Source organism: Pteronotus mesoamericanus, unplaced genomic scaffold (genome assembly GCF_021234165.1).
Source record: "Pteronotus mesoamericanus isolate MK-2021 breed Mesoamerican mustached bat unplaced genomic scaffold, CSHL_Meso_final scaffold_36, whole genome shotgun sequence".
Taxonomy (NCBI): Eukaryota; Metazoa; Chordata; class Mammalia; order Chiroptera; family Mormoopidae; genus Pteronotus; species Pteronotus mesoamericanus.
The window spans coordinates 16,502,859-16,523,658 of NW_026555313.1; the positions used below are offsets into that span (position 1 = coordinate 16,502,859).

General features: G+C 42.0%; 1 protein-coding gene across 4 annotated transcripts in view; it reads left to right on the top strand.

Moving 5' to 3' along the window:
* The window catches only part of DIXDC1 (DIX domain containing 1), a 77,143-nt gene that overhangs the window by 44,107 nt on the left and 12,236 nt on the right, over nucleotides 1–20,800 (top strand). For 3 of the 4 annotated variants that reach the window (XM_054592533.1, XM_054592532.1, XM_054592534.1), the window contains 12 exons: nucleotides 5,820–5,932; nucleotides 7,377–7,525; nucleotides 10,387–10,476; nucleotides 11,759–11,812; nucleotides 13,382–13,432; nucleotides 15,553–15,657; nucleotides 16,054–16,107; nucleotides 16,587–16,679; nucleotides 16,760–16,831; nucleotides 17,553–17,642; nucleotides 18,000–18,161; nucleotides 18,652–18,718. In XM_054592533.1, the coding sequence (XP_054448508.1) occupies nucleotides 5,820–5,932; nucleotides 7,377–7,525; nucleotides 10,387–10,476; nucleotides 11,759–11,812; nucleotides 13,382–13,432; nucleotides 15,553–15,657; nucleotides 16,054–16,107; nucleotides 16,587–16,679; nucleotides 16,760–16,831; nucleotides 17,553–17,642; nucleotides 18,000–18,161; nucleotides 18,652–18,718 (1,100 nt within the window). Of the gene's footprint in view, nucleotides 1–2,822; nucleotides 3,269–5,819; nucleotides 5,933–7,376; nucleotides 7,526–10,386; nucleotides 10,477–11,758; nucleotides 11,813–13,381; nucleotides 13,433–15,552; nucleotides 15,658–16,053; nucleotides 16,108–16,586; nucleotides 16,680–16,759; nucleotides 16,832–17,552; nucleotides 17,643–17,999; nucleotides 18,162–18,651; nucleotides 18,719–20,800 lie in introns of those variants that run through there. The other variant, XM_054592535.1, reaches the window with a different exon arrangement.

A 20,800-nucleotide genomic window follows, 5' to 3' on the forward strand; every position in this document is an offset into this window, starting at 1 on the left:
AAGCTGAATTCTTGGGGATTCTCAGGGTTCTCAGCCTCAAGTAGCAACACACAGGCCATAAAGGTACCTAAACTCTCTTTCTCTCAGTTTATGTTTGGCTTTAACGGGGGAGCCCTCAGCACCACAGCGTGTTTGTGCTGGGGGGAGGGGAGGGCGGGATGCTGGTGAACTTCCCCAGTGCGGAAGCTTTGTGCAGAGCTCCGGTGGCAGTGCTTGGCTGTGTCCACATGAGGGCATGACTGGGACCTGTCATGGCCCAGCCTGGTGGTTCACATGTTTGTATATCAGCTGCCAGTGTTTATGAAAACCGGTTCCATCGCGCTGTTTTTGTGCCTGAGATGGCTATATTAAAGCTCATGGCAAGAGAAAATGAGCAGGGTTGTCTTAGAGCATTAGAATGTTTGTAACTTTCCTTTATAGGGCTGGGAATTGTGTCAGGTTAGTACATATTTGAGTGAGCAAATGATGTATGTGACTGTAGCTAAAAGGCTGTCTATATACTTTAGAGCCAAGTGCAGAGACCAAAACGGGACACAATGCTCTCATAAAAGCCTGACCAATGCCAAGTATAGTGGCAGGAAAAGACTACTTTCCTGGCTTATGTAAATCATGCTTCTATAAACACATACTCAGATCATGTTACCTTATTTACTAACTTCATTTCATTGCCGAATCATATTTAATTTATGTTCTTCTGACCCTTTTTTTTCTTACCTCAACCCAGCTTAGTCTAGTTAAACCAAATTGTTCTTTGTCTTATATGTATTGCATCTTTGTTTTTTCCCCCTCCTATTTCTTTCTCTCATAAAATTCCCTCTTAGCTTGATGGGCCATTTCCTAATTTACTGAGGTCACACGGAAGTCTTTCTAGCATTTTAATATATTGGTGACCTTGTTCAACTTTAATTTTCCCATTTAATAGATGTGCTTTCCCCCCATTATTATCACTTTTTATTTGACAATAGTTGGTTTAGTCTAGATGGGCTTTGTTATGTATAACATTCACATAACATAAAATTAACCATTAGTCATCTTAAAGTGTACAATTCCGTGATATTTAGTATCTTTGTAATGTTGTACAACCATCACCTCTCTCCATTTTGAAGATATTTTCATCACCCCAAAAGGAAACCCACTTCTTCCTTGCTTGCTGCTTATGAAATTGGAAAACTCAGTGTCCATGCTGTCTGTCACTACCAGAACCAATAAGTAGAGACAAGGATTGAATCATTATGGGCGCTTTATTCAGATGGCTGTAGATCTGAGAAGACAGTGGATTATGAACCCTGAAAACCATCTTAACGTTTCATCTCAAGCTGACCCTTTTTAGAAGGAAAAGAAGAGGGTAGGGAAGGGGTTTGGAATACAGGAAAAAATTAGGTAAATGGTTTGGAATTCAGGGGAAAAGGTTAATCAGATAAAGGCTGCAGTCCAGCCATGTTTCTGGCATCCCTTCATCTGCTGACCCATGATTCTTTGTCTGCGTCCTGGGCTGCAGACATTCTCTCCCTGGAGGACAATACCTCAGATACCATCTTGATCACTTGCAGTCCTCCTGGGAGTTGCTTGCAGGCCTCCTAGAGTCATCAGGGTAGGTCCAGTCATACATTCTATTTCCTGGAACAACAGCTTTCAATATGCATTAATCACTAAGTTTATTAATTATAAGCTAAAGCTTAAAAAAATTTTTTACTCTTGGGTTTCCCCATCACTTAGATTGTCACTTGGTACAGAATCAAAGGAGATTTCGCTGTATACTGAGATCTGTTGCTACCTGCATGGCTACAGGCCTTTTGCTCTTCTGTGCCATCCTGATAGTGCCTTCCAGCATTAGAGAGAAAGAGAGGGATGGAGGGAGAGAGAGAAGTCTGGATTTCTTCCTGAGAACACCTGCTTCCTTCCCCTCTGGCAGAATGCAGACTGGGGCAGAGGCAGAGTGAGAGTATGAATTAGGGACCCACTAGAAATCAGACTGCAGTGGGATGATGGTGACAGTTTTCTAGGAGGGTGGCTCAGAGAATAGTTTACATTTCTCTCACTCGCTGATTTTTTTATTTTCTTCTAAGCTGACCTCTCACTCACCTCCTTAGGGTGCTCCGTCAGCACCCTGCCTTTGCCTTAGTTGGCAGGCTGGGACCCAGCAGGCTTGGGCACATTTTGCCCCATCCCTCCACCCTTGCTCACGGGGAGCCCATTTAATGACTAGTGACCATGAATCATGCCCAGGAGACCCCGGGATGTGACTCAGAACCGGGAGAAGGTTAGGTTAAGATTGGAAAGATATAGCCCTTAGTGTCTAATTCCCTTGCCCCAGCTCCTCTAGAGACACTGCCGGCCTGTTGCTTCCAAGACAGGCCAGCCTCTCACTGTGTCCTAGTGAAATGCTCCCTAGTTGGTAAAAAAGAACACTGAAAAGCCCAAGAGGAAGGTGGGAGGAGATGGGCGTTCCGCGGGTTTCCGGGGCGGGCGGGGTGGGGGGGGCAAGGGGGGCGGAGACCCCACCCCGGAGGAGCTGACTTATCCCTACGACCTCAGTGGCCTAGAAGGGAGGGCTCAGGGTCGAGAAGGCGAGGTTTTCAGATCTGGGGTTCTCAGGATGAGGACCACAGCCCTGTCTGGGGATGCTGCCCACCAGCGTTTTCTCCTAGCAGTCAGCCTCGCCCCGCCTCTGCTGAGAGCTCCGGCAGCGGTGCCCACCTGGGTCCGAGCAGCACTGCCTGGCCACGTGTGACAGCCTGGGAAGGGGCGGGGAGGGAGGGGCAGGGAGGGACTGGGGTGGCGCTGCGGAGCTGGGGTCGCCCGCACGCTCGCTGCCCGGGACTCCACCGGACCGCGCGGCCGGAGCCGCAGGAGCGTTTCTGGAGGTCGGAGATGGGATGAGATGCCCGCACCCCAGGGCATGCCCAGAGCCGCTCGGGCACAGAGACCACCATGCACCTCCAGTCGGCAGCCTGCGAGGGGACGCGGCTTCCGCCCAGACCCTGCAGCAGCTGTGTCTGAGCCGCCAGGGCAGCGCGCCTCAGACCTGGGAGCATCCCGGTCCCTGGGACCGAGACGCCTGCCTCTCTGCCCTCCCTCCTGTTTCCTGCGATCGGGGCCAGCAGCTCTGGTAGTCGGCCTGCCTGCGGAGTCGTTCTTTGGGCCCCAGCCCCGGGAGACATGCCCGAATTCGGGAGCGCTGTGACTCTCAGCCTCCCACTTCACCCAGGGAAGCAGGCTTGCTGAAGCCGAGCCAGGACGGGGCCATGGGGGGGACGCAAGTCAAATGGTGAGCTGAGGCCACTTTGGCTCTGGAGGTGGGGGCATGGGTGGGAGCTGAGCCAGAACTGGAGGATGCTGTTGGCCAGAGGAAGACGGGGGTGGTGGGGGCGCTATATTGGGGAGAACAGGCTGCTGGCTTGGGATCATCACTATAAAATACAGTGGGTTTGGGAAGCTGGAGCCAGCGTACGGGAAGGCAGGTGGCCCTGTACCCTGTCTTGTCTGCTAAGGAAAGGCTCTTCAGGAGGGAAGAGGACCTCTTTTTTATCGCCCTTTACTATTTTTTAAAAATTGATTTGACTCTACTTTGCAAATATCTTTGCTGGGGACTGCTTGTCTGATAAATTAAGGTTGGAGAGAGGTTAGACCTGTGGGAATTAAGCGGTGTATCAGTTGTTACCTGATTTGAGAAGATTATGATGGCGGGTAGAGGATTACTTATTTATACAATAAGACTTTAAAGCTAATCGGGGAGAGCCTATAGCATATAATTAATTAGTGTGAAAATACTTTTCTCTGATTTGAGGCAGAGGATTTAATGCACCATCCTCACTCATGAGGTTCTTCTTGCCTCAGAATATTTTTTCCCTCAAGTCCTTTCTCTTTTAACTTGGCCATCTAGTTTCATGGTCTTAGCTCTCTGGCCTCACGCACTGGCAGCCTCAGTTCAAGAACGAGAAATGTTGTTTTCTTCTAGCTGCTCTGCCACTCCCCCAGTGGGGTTGGATATGCCTGCATCCGCCTCCTCTGCCCGTATATGGGAGACAGCTCACTCAGGAGGGAGGAGGTGGAGCTGAGCATGCGTCTCTGCTTTCAGGAAAGCAGTTTTCCAGCATCCGAGGTTCACACCACCCTTCCCAACCCCACCTTCCTCTCACACGTTACCCACTGTGGTCCAGCCAGATGCAGACAGCGGGACATGTCACCCATAGCACTTTGTCAGCTGAGAAAGTCTTATTTCTCAGAGAAACAGCAGTTGCAGGCCTCTTTCTGCACTTGGATCCCAATTTCTGGAAGAAGGCAAATGCTGAGGCCTGAGCAGTCATAAATCTGTTTCCTTATAAATGACATAGTACCCCTAGACTAGTGTTTTTCCAGCAGCTACTTCATGTGGCCTGGAATCAGATTGCCTAAGCAGTGAAAGATGGATAAGAGAGTTCCATAAAGCAGTTACCTTTTCTAAATACCACTTCTTGCTTCTCTGTACGCCTCTTGCCTGTTCAGGTTGTAGATCTATAAATATGGTTAAGTGCCTTTCTTTAATTTGAAGAAGCAAACAATTTAAAAAGTTTTCTGTGTTCTAATCAGGATGAGAATGTATTACTGGTTGAGGTCATTCCGACCAAAGTCTTTAAACTTCGGACAATGAGTGGGATGAGACCCTAGTCCTCCACTTGCTTCGTGAGGTTTGAAATCTCTAGCCACCTCCACTGTGCTTGCCACTTGTTTTTACTGGTTTCTAGGAAGAAGAAATGTTAACTCCTGATTGTGGCTGTGAGGATTAGCCTGGGAGACTTCAGGGGCACATTAAGTGGGTCAGTGAATACTAGACACTGTCACTGTTGTCTAGGTGATGGATTTAGAAAGAATTCTTGCGAGAGGGCTGGGCCTGCAGACCCCACAGCCCCTGAGATTGTTTCAGTGCCAATGTTCTCAAGGTGCAATGCAAAAAACAAAACAAACAAAAGAAAAATGGCTCTTCAGATGGAAGCATTATTTTTACGTTCCAATCTTGTATAGATTTGCTTTTGTTCTGGAGATTTAAAATTCCATTTCCCTAAAAATCTGAACGTTTCCTTTCAAGACTGGTGATTATATCAGAACTTATGAATTGTTTCAAGTTTTCTGATGACAATTAGAATAGTATGGTAGACATATAAGTAACTCTGGGAATAAATCAAACGATTTCCAAGCAGGCCTTTTTCCCTTTTGATTGACCTGTTACCCTTTCCCTTATCATGTCCCAGCTTTGTTGATATATCACTTCCCCTTTGTCCATCCTAGCACTGTCCACACTCTAGCAGTTTCTCCCTGCTGAGACACCTTCCACTCTCTCCCCTCCTTTGGCATCCATCAGCCCAGAACTGATTTGCTATGATTACTCTGCTGATATTGCTTGTGTCTGTGAAAGATCAGTGCATTGGAAACAGATTTTCCTTCAGTTTCCCAAAGATTCTAAAACACATACTACATCAGCCTCTGAATTTGGTCCCAGGGATGGTGGTGGTGGTGGTGTGTAAACAAAACAAAACAAAACAAAATCTGAAACTCTTTAAAATGCTAGATTATCCATCCTTCTGATAATTTTTTTCTCAGTAAATTAAGCTTAAAGGCAGCCTTGCTGTAGAAAAGATTTCCTAGGTCTGGGTCATTTATTCATTCAATGTTCATTTCACTCAATGAGTGTATTTATTCAAAAGTATTTGTTCTTATTGTAGGCCAGGTATGGTGTTAGGCAGTAGGATTAAGATGAATAAGAACATGTCTCTGGGATAAGTTATGAAAGTTGGCTTCTAGACAGATGTCCATAATAATTGTTTCTTTTTCTTTCATCACAGCCTGACTTCACCCAGTCCTATCCACAGTGCAAAGAGCGAATCCATTATCACCCAGTCAGAGGAGAAGGCAGATTTTGTGGTTATTCCATCTGAAGGAATAGAGAACAGGACAGGTACTATTTCTCGGCTTGTCTGCGTTGGCTCAAGGAGTAGCCCTCAACTTGAAGAGCTGGGGGTCCTGACTATCTACCTATAAACTTCCTGGTCTTGTGCTTCTCTCTAGTCTGTGCATAAGGGCTTAGCTGTAGAGGGCCGTAATGCTTTAGAGCTAATTAATGTAGTTACCCTCCTAGAGAATGTCACTTCCAGTGTTCTGGCCGTCAAAAATCTTGCAACGGTATAGATAGGCTGTTCCTCAGCTAGCTGCCTATGAATTAGGAAATGACTTTGGAACAGTCAGAAGCCTAACTCAAGTAAATAGTTTTCATTATTTCTGTGTTATACAAATAATTTCACTACTTCCCTAATTTAAATTGGGGCTAGGAATATAGTGTAGGAACTGAGGTGTCTGTGAGAACAGGCAGTACAGAGCAGGTCTACATCAGGCTTGGTATGAGGGCTACGGAAAGGACCACAAGGAGTTACCTTTATTTAGACTTCTCCTTCCTCTGTTGAAGTTGCTCTGTTTTTACTTACATAAATGTAGAGGGAAACATGGAAGAGGCAAAACGTGTGATTTAGATAGAGTTTCATTAACCTGTTAGAAATACAATGAAACCAAAGCCCTAAGAAGAAAAACTGAAATTAAATTCTCTCTTATTCCATTCCCCGCTTAGCTCTGGCATTGGTATCAAAGAATAAGTCATGTTAGTCAGACACTCCTGGGACCCCAGGGAGGGAAAGGGAAAGCATTTATTGAGTGTCTGCTCTGGGCCAGGCACCAAGTGGCCCTGCATGTTAGTTACCTCATTTAATCTTCGCAACAACATTGCCAGAGGGACTAGACTCACTGTATTCACTTTTATGAATGAAATCAGAGCAAAGAGATTGTAAAGGTAGGAAAATACAACAAAACCGGAGAGAGAGAGAAGAAATGAAACAATTTGTGCAAATATGCTTTTACCGGTTTGTTCCTGTGTGAGTCACACAATGTTATGTGTGAAAGGAGATCAGTTATGATGGAAGAGTCAAAGGAATATTGACTTGAGGTCTCTCCTCTGAAGCTCCAGAGCAATCAACAGGAATTTCATTTTCAATGCATCTGACACCTCCCCTCTTTGTACCTGGCAGAATCAAGCTCTGGGAATGCCAGTTTCAGAGAATTAATAGTAAAATCTGCATACCAAGATTCCCAAAGAGGAGATCTTACTGCTTCCTAAATGTTCTGAAGAGGCTATGTTCCCCCAACAGAGTTAGTGTTGCTTCCAGGAGCCTGGGTCTGAGTTAATAGCCAGTTCTTAGGCCTCACAACCCCACCTGGTGGAGAGTCCAGGAGTGCAGTGAGGACAGGTTCAGGAGGAGGGTGACCTGAACCTGTGAAAGCAGAGGACTGTTGAACGCTTTCTGCCGAAACTGTTTTCTTCAACATGAACTGTACTCCTTCCTTTCATTTTGTAGAGGAAGCAGACTCTCCATTATCCAGAGACTGGCGACCAGGTAGTCCCACAACCTGTTTGGAGACTTCATGGGAAGAACAGCTGTTGGAACAACAAGAACATTTAGAAAAAGAAATGGAGGAAGCCAAGAAAATGATATCAGGATTACAGGTAGCTCTTTCCCTTGTAGTTTGTTTTTGGTGTACCACTTTGATTATTATTCTTAAGGCACTGGTATCAACTGAAAATAAACTGACTCAGTTTTGTGTGAGGTCAGAGTTGAATGGGGAGTTTAGATAGAGGGCATATTATGCAAAAAGCATAAAGTTCTTTTTATGTGAGTATAGTACTCTTAAATGAACATTCTGGACTCGCGTTTACAACATGACTTTAGGAGTTCTGGGAGCCTGGGAGCCATCATTGAGCCCTACCAAACTCTTATTCTGGCTCTCTGCTTGTAGGTGGGTTCCTCCCCTCTCTGCAGCTACAGATTTGCAATTGCTGTTTTTCACTAAATAGTGGCACCATGCCATAGGTCTCTGTTTGAATCAGAGGGATTTAACTCACTCCTAATGCATTTGCAAGTGGTTGCCCAGGTAGGCTTCATGACCAGGTAGAAGAGGTTTTCTTTGAGCAACAAAACCCTTCAGTTTTTCTTGTATCTTCAGTGCCAGCTCAGGAAATCTCCCTCAGAGGCCAGCTGACCCACTTGACTTAGTTTCCACCCTGAAATAACCCCCCAACCCTCTGTCTTTGTGCGCCTGTCTCTGTTTGGGGGAGCCCTTGTAGTGTGCTGATGACCCTGAAATTGCCTAGGAATATTCCTTTCTGTTTGTGCGAGGAACTGCACTGCTTCTGAATTCTCAAATATTTATGGACACGTAAACAAAGCCCACATTATGTGAGTGGCTCTGGCAGCCAGCAGGTGGAGGGCGTGCTCCCAGCCAGCCAGCAACCGGGTGGGGACACAAAGGGTCCCTAAAGAAAAAAGGAGATTGGTACTGGGGTAAGACAATTTGCATAATGTATGCCCCAGAAACTGAGAAGGGCTGTTGAGGCAGTAAACATTCCTCCAAGGAAAGTTGTTGATTCCTTTCCCAGCTCCCTCCCTCCTCCTCCCATTTTTCTATGTACTGCTAAAATTTTGCCTTTTAGATCTCTTTTTGCAACTCCATTAAGGAATGGTTTAATTAATAAGATGGTTTGGAGGTGGGTGTTTGGTTTTTTTTTTTTGTTTTTGGTTTTGGTTTTTTTTGTGGTGTCCTGTGATTGAAAGTATTAAATCATGGAAAACTTTGGGCTTTTATAACCCAACCAGGTTTTTCCCAAAATAATTTCATTTTATGAACATAGAGATCCATCAGTTTGGATCTCAGTTTGGTTTGCATTTCTCAGTCTGGGAGAAATCCAACAGCAGGTTAAACAGAAAAAGAAGAGAATCAATAGGCAGAAAGTTAGCATCCTAATATTCTCAGCACACAGAGGAGTTTTAAATCACAGCCACATGATCACAATGAGAATTCAGTTCCATTATAGAATACAATGGGGCTCACAGCATCCACTGCGCTTCTTAACTCTTTCAGTGATGAACAAATTGCATGCTATATCCTGGATTTCTGACTTATTAGTAGGCTTCAGTTAGAGCCCAGTGAACACTTTGCCATTAGGGTCAATATTTCTGTAAAGTTGCTCTCCCTTAGGTCCCTTGCAGCTCTGTGGCTTCTTATACTTGCCTATACCTCTTGCCACAACTCCATGGGATAACCAAATTAATTTGATTTACTAAGCTTTTATTATTAATTAGTGCTTGGTAGACCAACCAGTGGTTGGATTTTTATATACTAACATTTGTGGTTTAATTTGTGTTATATTTATTGAAACAGGATTTAACCTCTGTAACTCTTCTTTTTTGATTGGATTGAGAAAAACTCATGATATAAAATGAGGACTCATTTAAATATCTTTGATTCAGCTGATAGGTCTTGTAATACCTACCTGCAGGGGCAGATCCAAGTTTTATGAGTCCAAAAGTACACAATTTGGGGGGCCATCTTTAAGAAGACGGTTACATGCCTTGGCCAGGTGGCTCGGCTGCTTGGAGCATCGTCGTGTGTAACCTTTTGTGCACCAGAAGGTTGACTCCTAGTCAGAGCCCATACCTAGGTTGCAAGGTCAATCATCAGTGTGGGCACATTTGGTAGGCAACCAGTTGATGTTTCTCTCTCTCTCTCCCTCCCTCCTTCCTTCCCTCTCAGTTTCTCTCCCTCTTCCCTTCTTCCTCTGTCTATAAAATCAATAAACTTGTCCTTGGGTGAGGATTTAAAAAAAAAAAATAGACTGAGGTGCAGATTACGCATGCAATATTTGATATAAGACCTTGGGAGGGCCATATGCAGGAGGGGGCCTGCAGGAGGGGGACGGGGTTGGAGCTTCCTTACCTTCAGGGTAAATCTCTGCCCCCCCCCTTTTCTAATGAAAGCAAAACCGGATGTGGGGAGTGGAAATGAATGCCTATATCTCTCTGTAAGTATGTTTTCCTTCTTGTTCTACCCAAGTTGCCTTAGGGACTAAATATGCAGGATTATTAAAACAAACCCAAATCAGTGCTCTAAATATATTCTAACTAATTCATTGTAATAAACTTTTGTAAGCCAGGAAATTCTACACTGCTTTTTGGTTCGCTTTCCAGCTGGCAAAATTCAGTTTGAGTGGCTGTGGTTTGAAATGCCGCTTCAGAAAGGAATGTTTATTTTAAATTGTTTTCTGGGGCCAAGGAGTCTTGGAGCAGAGGACTCAGGTGCTTTCAGAGAGCTGGAAGAGGCCCAGAGCATGGCCTGACCAAAGGAACTCCAGGTAGACCCAAGATGAGCAATTGGATGTATCTAAGGATCAGGATCAAAAATTACCAAGGATCAAATTCTTCTTCAGGAAGCCTAGTTGTGGTTTGAATGTGGGATGAGCCTACCGAGCCCAACCCTGGACTAGGTTCTGTGATGGGAGTTAAGTTTCTTTCTGCCTTTGTGGTTATGCAGGCGTTGCTGCTCAATGGGTCATTACCCGAAGATGAACAGGAGAGGCCTTTGGCCCTCTGTGAACCAGGAGTCAATCCTGAAGAACAGCTGGTGAGCTCCTTCTCTTGTGACTGGACACCAAATAGTCTGGTTAATTTGTTTGATTTATTTTTGACTGTGCTGCCTGCACCTTCTTGAAATGCTCTTTTCTCTAACTCCAACTCTCCTGTTTTTCTCTTATGTTTTTTAGTACTTTTCTTTTCCTTTTTTTCTTCCTTTCATTCATTTACTCAACAAATACTTATTGAGGGCCATCTCTGTCCCAGTCACTGTTTCAAAGTGCTGGAGATATGCTAATGGAAAAACAGGCCTACGACCCTATCCTCAGGGAGTTTCCGGTCAGGTCTCCTTTTCTGCTGGAGCCGTAAATGTTTGTGCTCCTCAGGGTTCCCCACTCCCCCCACCCCCGACCCTGCCCAACTTCCATCTTACACATTCACCTGGATGATAGTTGCCTCCATGGCTTCATTCACTTTCCTCCTGACTCATATGTTGCCTCTCAAATATTTGTTTCTAGCTCTCTCTGTGGTGTACTAGATTTATATATGCAGCATGCAATTGCCTGTTGATTATCTCCACTTATATATCCCATAAGCATCTCCATTTCAATGAATCCTAAATTAAACAGCTTTTTTCTCCCTTCTCTCCCCATCACCAAAGGTACTTGTCCTTTTTGATTCTGTTTTTTTTTTTAATCATTCATTTAGCCAAATACCCCAAACAGAAATCTAAATATCATCCTTGAATCCTTTCTGACCCTTCCCTCTACGTCCAATTAGTCACTAAGTTTTGTCATTTGACCTTTGAAAAATATCTTCATCCAGTTTTCTCCATCCTCACAGTCACTACCTTAATTCGGGCCTTTTTCCAATATTCTAGCAACCTTCTAAGTGGCTTTCCTGATTCCTCTCCTGTTCTCCTCTAATTCATTTTCTATTAAAACAGCAAGAATAATTTACCTATAATGCTAACTTCATTTTGTCATCGGTTTGCCTAAAACTTTTCCTTGACTCCCCATTGCCCTCAGTGGCCTTTCATGATACGGCCTCTATTTTTCTCCCTAACTTCATTCATCCCTTGCTATTTCTCTTTCCCCTTGCCCAGCCTCCTGCTCCCAACACATAATTTACGCTTTCTAAATTGTATCCAGATTCCATCTACTTCCATCACGTTGGGCACATGCTTCCCCTAGAGGGCAGGAACTGTTTTCTATTCTTTGTGTCCACAGTAGAGAGCTAGCATCTAGGAAGTGCTCAATAAATATTTAATGAATGAATGACCTCTGGATTTCACACAACAAGTACATAACCATCTCTTTTTTCCTTATATTCAGATTATAATCCAAAGTCGTCTGGATCAGAGTATGGAGGAGAATCAGGACCTAAAGGTATGTCAGGAGGGTACATTTCCCCCTTTGAAAAAAATCAAGAGAATGATACAGTGAAAGTTCAGGAAAGTAATAGGGAGAGGGGAAGGGATGCAGAGTCATGACTCTAGCTGTATCAATATCTGTATTATACCTTTAATTGAAAGATGGCAAAAAGGTAACATCTTTTTAATCTTGGTGATGAGTAATAGGGATCTATGTTATTATTAGTAATTTTTTTCTGTATATTTGAAATGTTTCATCATTTTAAATTTTTAATTAAATATAAAAACTGGATCTATTACCAATATGGTCTTTTTAAATAATTTTCAATAATATATTAGTTTCAGATAAACAACCTATTGTTTCCATAAATATCAAAATCATCATCACAATGGAACCTAGTTAACTAGGATCCACACATAGCTACAAAATTTTTTTCTTGTGACGAGATCTTTTAAGGTCTACTTTCTTAGCAACTTTCAAATATACAATGCAATATTATTAAAGATAGTCCAGTATCTTTTTTAATGAATACTTCTCAGAATTCTTATAGGTCAGTGAGTCTTAACTTTTTGGGGAGTTATAAGTATATGACTAAAGTCATTAGCCCTCTCCCCAGATATATGCATGAGTGCATGCACACATACTCACTGACTTGAGTTTTTTTAAATTTCTTTTTAAAAATTTTATTTATTTTTAGAGAGGAGAAGGGAAAGAGAAAGAAAGGGAAACATCAATGTGTGGTTGCCCCTTGTGTGCCCCCTACTGTTCTGCAACTCAAACACGTGCCCTGACTGGGAATTGAACTGGTGATCCTTTAGTTTGCGGGCCAGCGCTCAATCCCCTGAGCCACACCAGCCAGGATCTCACTGACTTGACTTTTAATTGGAATAGCTTTAGAGCCCATCTGTGTAGTCCAGGTTAAGCACTCCCATTTTAGATATGTTAATTCCAAACTCTTAATGTGATGCAGTAAGAAGAGAGCGGAGTTTGAGTTATGGGTGTCCCTCTCCTAAAATCTTTTCCCCAATGACAATCGTATATGTATATTTAATGTATTGTAAAGGAGGGTTCATTACTTAGTTTTTCATTGTTGGGCTAAAGTGTGTTTTTGTTTTGTTCATAAAGCACAATACCCTCTTGAAGAATCAGAAGCCGCCTAACCCTTTGTTGAACGTTAAAAACTGAGCTAATCATTTAAGACATTAGGGTAGGCATATTAAGATATGAGTACATATTTCAGTGAGAAGGATTTAGATTATTATGATTAAGTTTTCCTGTTAGTGAAGATTACTAAATATAGCAATGAGGGCCTTTGGGAATGAGTGGTGTCTTCTTTCTTGGCCAGACTCTTCTCTACCTGGGCATAGGCGCCTGGGTGCCACAGGGCACAGCGGAATGGGTCCTGTTCTTGTTTCTACAGGTCAGCGTTTACAGTTGACTGGACCGGACCTGCTCTCTGTCTCAGCAGAGGGTTAATTTTTCGTGGAATGGTTATCTGTATTTTGTGTTCCTACTAACAGAACGAGTAATGCTTCTGAAGCAGCCCAGACGCTACCATCTGATCTATCTATATTTGGTTTGCAGAAGGACTTGCTGAAATGTAAACAAGAAACCAGAAACTTACAGGGGATAAAGGTAAAAAGGAAGACATGTAACTCTTTAAATAAACCCTACAAGACAAAGTAGTCTACTGGTGAGAGTGGGTGACAGGAGGCTAGCTGGGCCCTATAGTCTTTTCTTGTATACCTTTGGTGGGGCTTTCAACAGGCTCTATGCTATTAGTAAAGGAAGGGCTTTGTGAATGGAAAGTGAGACATGTTAAGAATTATACACCTCTCTTTTACTAACTCCTGTCTCTGGGAGTTACGTCTCCTGGTGCTATCACTTCCCTCTGTACCACTTTGTTTTATATGTAAAAACAATCCTTTTTTTTTCAGTTTCAGTTTTTTTTCAGTTTTCTTCAGTTCTAAAGAAGAGTATCATCTTAAAACATTGTAATATACCTAGCTTTTAAGTACTTATTAAAATTCAAATGGTTTAAAGTTTAAAAGGTACAAAAAGATAATCCTTGAAAAGCCTGACTTCTGGCCCTGCCCCTCCTTTCACCTAGTTCTGTTTCCTGGAGGCAACTTATCACTTATCAACAGATATGTATGTATATAATTCCCCCCCCCAAAATAATAGTATACAATAAATAAAGCTTGACACATTGCTTTCTTTCACTTAGCAATTTATCTTGCAGATCATACTATTTCAGTGTATAAAGACCTTCCTCATCCCTTTTATGGCTGCATAGTTTGCTGATATATGTATATATGATTATTTAATTTTCTCCTATTGATGATCCTTTAGGTTATTCCTAATATTTTGCTATCACCAGCACCGATATATCTAATAGCCTTGAATGTATAATAGCCAATAACCTTGAATATATGTTATTTCACCCAAGTGGGAGTACATCTGTTGTGTAAATACCTAGAAGTAGAAAAGGTTGTCGTTTGGCTGCTGCTTTTCTCCTCTTTCCTACACTTCCATTCAGGAACTAGACTGGAATGTAGCAGCACTCTTCAGAGTAGATTTTATAGCCTTAGTCCTACTTCAGAAAACAAATGGGTTCCATGGTCAAATATGTTTGAGAAATGCCCTGTCAACTTGAAGAGTCACAATGAATAGTAACATAATAAAGGACATGAGCGGTTTCTCATAAAGAAGTTGGCCTAAAAAAAGTTTAGAATTATTTACCACAGAAGCGCTTTTTCTCCCATGGAGCACATTTTGGGAAATGTTTCTCTGAACGGCTGGTGCCAGGGACTTCTTAGACTACCTTTGCTATGTCCTTTATGGCAGACAGCATACTTAAGAATGGGCTTCCACATTCTGTAGAGCTCACACCATTTCTCTGCAGTCTTTAAAGAGAGAAAAATCAGGGTAAATATACTGGAATGTAGCTCCAGTCCATAATTCCATTTGAGGTGACTGTGGTTGGAGGAATGTGTTACTGCTGACCCTTTCAAGTAAGTGTGTACAACCTACCTTTTCTTAAGCATGCTTGGAACCAAGAGGGTCCAAGCTGAGAGAAAGATAGCCTAAAGTTGGTAAGATTCTAGGATCCGGAGAAGAGGAACCATTAGTCCAAGAACATTTCTGAGCATGGAAATATATTCCCAGTCCTGTTTCAGATTAGATAGGGAAGCCCCTGGCAGGCACAGGGCTCTGGAAGGCAGGCTGGGAATGACGTCAAGGATTCTATATGAATAGGGTGGCAGGCAGAAGTAGGTCCCAGCCCTGTAGGAAATAAAGTGTTGTCAGAGAGGTAGATGGAGTATTCATATGCCCAAGATATAGCTGAGAAAGTCAGGGTGGGAGGATGGAAAGTGCATTGTCCAAGGTCACTGTCACAGAAGTCGGCGGTAGACTTGGAATGTCAGTATAAGTCTATTTGATCCCCATAACCTCTCCCTAGGACATCATGCTTTCAGGAATGAAGTAGAAGGTAGTGGTGAGTAGGAGGAGGAGAAAAAATCAGGTTATATTCAGCTTGGTAGGACAATGAGTGAGATTTTCCTTTAGATGCTACTGTCCTGGAAGGGGACAGAAAAACCCCCTGCTTATCTCTTCTGGCCAGATCCTTACACTTTTGTCTCAGTTTGCCAAAACTAATGGTGGGTATGCAGTGAGGAGTTTAACAACTTTTAGTAATAACTGGCTGATTGATTCATTGGGACCACAATAGTTAGTATGCTTTTTTCCCCTAGGATGCCTTGCAGCAGAGGTTGACTCAGCAAGACTCATCTGTTCTTCAGCTCAAACAAGAACTACTGAGGGCAAATATGGACAAAGATGAGCTTCACAACCAGAATGTGAGTTACATGAATGAACTCTGACTTAATTGGGCCCCAGTTGCAAAATAGGATACTGCATGAAGTCTTTCTTGTTAGACCTGCTATCCTAATCTCTTAATTTTGGGATGTCTGCTCTCAGTGTCTGCAATTATTTCATTCCCTGTCCGACTTGTCTCTTTTGCTACGGGAAAGCCTACAGCTCATTGGCCCTGAGTCCTTCAACTTTGAGGACACTGAGGCTACATTGTGGGTCTACAGTCTATCAGACTAAAGACATGGAGAGCAGCTGTTTTTACCATAGCCATGCCCTCTCTGTGCTTCAGACATGAACTCTGGGTACTGCAGAGCTAGTTCCTGCTGGTGTTGGCAGACACTACCTCCATGCCAATTAATTCTTTTTTGTTCGTCTTGCAGGTGGATCTGCAGAGGAAGCTAGATGAAAGGAACAGACTCTTGGGAGAATATAAAGTAAGAATGAATATCAGTGTGGAAATGATTTCCATCTGATGTTTTATGAACAGTCCATGGTTGCTGTTGTTCAAAGAGCACTTAAGTACTCTACTCTCATCCTTGCTTCCAGCAAGGAAGTTTTTTCTGTGTTTCCTTGATTCACTAACTCTGAGAGTAGACAGCATAGCTAGGAGAAGGAGCACAGAACTAGGAGTGTGGAAACTTCAGTTCTGTCTTAACCTTTATATCTAGCATGGATAGCATGTAGTGGTCCCTCCTCAAGCAGTAGTTCCCTTTCTCCTTACCCTTCCAAGATCCTCCTTATCCTTTGTGTTGTGCAAAGCTGCTGTGGTGTGTAATGTCTCATGGGTGTAGCTTGAGAAAAGAAATGTTCCCCCAAGGCTCTACTTTCCTGAGATGGAAATTGCATTGCAAAAGGTGAACTGTTTGACGTGTTTGACTTTGCTGCAAATCGGAAAGCTCTCTCTCTATTGCAGAAAGAGCTGGGGCAGAAGGATCGTCTCCTTCAGCAGCATCAGGCCAAGTTGGAAGAAGCACTCCAGAAACTTTCTGAGGCCAGCAGCCAGCAGGTGGGAACGTTTTCAGCCACTGACTTTCCTGCCCCTGTGGCCTGAAGAAATCCTGTTCTGATTTCGTCTCTGGTTTGCAGGTGGATCTAGAGCGGGAGCTAGAACACAAAGATGTCCTTTTGGCTCACTGTATGAACAGAGAGGCAGAGGAGGTAACCTCCAACTCGGGATCTTCCTCCTGCACTTACTAGGGCAAAGAGGGAGATTCTGTTTCTGACTCAGGGCTGAACCAAGGCCACAGGTTGGTTTGGTAGGAGACTCTTTGCTGAGAGTGTTAGGAATGCAGATTTCAGGGTAAGATAATCTGGTTTCAGGTTCCATCTTTACCACCTTTGACCATTGTGTGGTCTTAATTTGATTAGCTTCTGAATGTTAGAAATAAGGCTCATCTGGAAAATGGAAATAATAGTGGTCCTCTCTGCCATTGTGAGGAATACATGAGATAATCCAGGTAAATAACTAAACACAGTCCTGGTACATCTACCCAGCACAGAATCAGTCTCAAGAAATGTTAGTTATTGTACTTTTTTTTTTAATTATTGAAGCAAAGGCCAGAGGTGCTGAAACAGCATTCTCAGGCCCTTCAGTGACCAGGCAGAGGCTATGTTGGGGGCCTCTGGGCTGAGGTTTCTGTTTTGTTCATTCTACATTCAACAGTTCTTACCAACTGTCAAGTGCTGGGGATAGAGCAGGGAGCAAAAGGGAAAAAAGATTTCTGCACTCGTGAGGCTTACATTATGACAGAGACATGAAACAAATGCATAATTATAAACTATGTTAGGAAGTGATAAATGTAAAGAAGGAAAACAAGACAGGATATCTTGGTTTGGAATTCTCTCATAATATAAACACAATTTCTTCTTGCTGCTATAGGTGACCAACTGTAACAGTCACAACTTTCACAGCAATGGTTTTCTCCCTCCAGTGGCAGGAAAAGGAGCTGCTTCAATTACTCACAGAGAGGTACGTTCTTAAGATTTGAGTACAGACCTGCCACTTCAGCTAAAACCAGAAGAGTGCCTTAGCCATCGCTGTGGACTAGGTGATGGTCCCTAAATCTTCTATATCCCAGTTCCCTAATTCTTGCATCTGATTGGTATGTGAAGATGTGAGGTACTTGTTAACCAAAATTAAGAATTAGTGGGCACAAGTAGGTCCACTTCTGTAGAGGAAAATTTCCTGTAGTTCATACCTCCTTCCTGAAAAATAAAAGATCTATCCTGAAAGCCTCTCCCCTGTGTTTTCTTAAGCCCAGTGGTTGGGATATAGTTAATAATATGACACTGCAGCATGCCAACAGCACCTCACATTTGCCCCCAGACCAGCGACCTGCAGCTTGTGCGAGACGCCCTCCGCAGCCTGCGCAACAGCTTCAGTGGCCATGACCCTCAACACCACACCATTGACAGCTTGGAGCAGGGCATCTCCAGCCTCATGGAGCGCCTGCATGTCATGGAGACACAGAAGAAGCAAGAAAGAAGGGTAATCTTCTTTCTATGGTGTTTCTCTTAGGCAAGCTCCCAAAGAAGCTTGATTTTATCAATTTAAATTTAGGTGAAGGCAGCACTAAAAGATGTGACCCTGCTGAAGGTTACAGTTGCTTTTTTCCTTTAGTTTTCCTCTGAGCAGAGCTGACTCTTGATCATGGTATGACAGTGCAGGGAGAGGGTTCATGATAACTCTTGCTCCCAGCAACTGTTTGTCTAAAGAATTGTGGTGCTTGAACCCACAGGACTCTCTTTAATGTTTATCCTCCTAGCCCTTCTCCCCAAATGAGCTCATGTTAGATGAGGAAAGACATGGGAAAATGCATTGAAAACTAGAAAGCCTTTTATAAATGTGTCCCGTTTTATATACTGTGGAAGAAAACGTGGTAGAAAGAGTATATTTTAGGTACACTTTTTTTATTTAAATTTCTTGGCTAAGTTCTCCCTTTAATCATAACTCTTGTGATTTTTGTGTGTCTCTCCAGGTTCGGGGCAAGTCACCCAGAACTCAAGCAGGTAGTGAATACCAGGAGTCCTGGCCTCCTAATTCAAGTAAGTGCTCTATTGCTCAGCATGACCTCCTGCTATATTAAATCAGAAATTTAGTATTTCTCCTGCTTCTAAATGTTTTGCAGATAGGATTTTCTTTTAGTACTTCACTCTTATAATACGTTGTTTGTGTAGCAACACTAGAATTGAGTTATTTCTAGGACTATGAAGATGCCATCATCATCACCTCTATCACTCCAAGTACCATTTATTTAACCATGTGCAGTACGCTGTTAACTCAGGGAGACTAAAATATCTTTGGGAAAATATACAAGCTCAAAACATTTACACTGAACAAAACAAAATATAAAACAACAAAAACACACATAAATCATCGTACAACCCAAATAGCACAGAAAATTTCCAGTTCTTCCTAGAGGCAAGACATTTGATTTCTTTGGGGATTTTCCTTACACTTGGAGTGCCTAGGTCATGCAGTTTAGAGCCTGCAAAATCGTTATGCTTTCTAGTGGTCATAGCTAGTAAGTATTTAACCTTCTCTATACCTACTCATTTCATTTTTTTTCCCCTATTCATTCCAACATGTCAGAAATCTACCCTTATTGATAATTTCTGTTTTACTCTGTCTTACTTTTTGGTTTAATAAAGTTCAAATAAAGTTGTTAGTACCAAAATTATTTTTTTCAGCATTGTTTTGAAATAGTCATTTCTGTTTTCTTGAAATGCTATTTATTACACTTTTTTTTTAACCTCTTTTCCTTTCTTGTACTTTCTTTAGTTTAGTATAAACTGCCAGTGAAGATGTCTAAATATTTGGAAATTCTTTTTCAAAAGTCTGATAAATAAACTTCTCCCCTGGAAAAATTATTTTGTGTATAGTAAGTACTTATTCAAAATACTACAAATAATTTCACAGCCACTTATAAACTATGGTATTAATTTCGTATTCATATTCACAAATTAGTTGATATGTCTCTCATTGGAAAATATAAAAACTTGTGTAACATGCTAGCCATCTAATGACTGACTTTATCTTTTTTCTCCACATCACACTTTTTGAAGAATAGTCTATACTTGTCCTTTCCTCATCTTTATTTCCCATTCACTACTCTAGCAGCTAGTCGGACTTTTACCAAGTTACTCAACTTAGTGTTCTTTTTGTTACATCAATGCTGACTTTAAAAGACTAGAGTTGTCAAGTTGGATGAAAAAATAAGATTCAACTACCTTTTTTTTAGAAGATACCCATTTTAAATATAATAATATAAGTAGGGTAAAAGTAAAAGGATAGAAAATGACATATCATGGAAACAACTCCTATCAAAAGGTGTGGCTATGTTAGTGTCAGATAAAATATACAAGGAATGTTTACAAGTATAGAGACCTAATAAAATGATAAAGAGATCAATTCACCAAGAAGACATAGTACTTGTACGTGTGTTTCTAATATATAGCTTTAAAATACATGAAGTAAAAATTGATAGAAAATTTTTGCAGTTGGAGACTGTAATACTCTTTTTGCAGTGATCAATAATACTAGTGAAGAGAATATCAAATAAAGATACATAAAACCTGGAAAACACTATCAATCAGCTCTTTTGACTGACATTTAGAGAACATTCTATCCAGTGACAGTGGAGTTCATATTCTTTTTAAGTATATTTGGAACCTTCACTGAGATGGCCCATGTTTTTACCATAAGACAAAACTCTAAAAAGTTAAAAGCATTGAAATTATATAAAGTGTTCTCTGACCATTATGGAGTTAAATTAGAGATCAATAACAGAAAAATATCTGGAATATCCTCAAATATTTAGAATTGAACAACATACTTCTCAATAACTTATGGGTCAAAGAGGAATTTCCTTTATAAAGGAAATTATAAAATATTTTGAATTGAACAAAAAAATGAAAATTATATAGATATTCATGGGATGCAGCCAAAGCAGTGCTTAGTAGTTAAGAGGGAAATTCATAGCATTAAATACATTAGAAAAGAGGAAAAGTCTCCAATCAGTGATCACCTAGAAGATCTAAACTTTGACCTTAGGAAAAAGGTCAAAGACGTGAAAAAGAAGAATAAGTTAAACTGAAAGGAAGCAGAAGAAAGGAACTAATAAATTT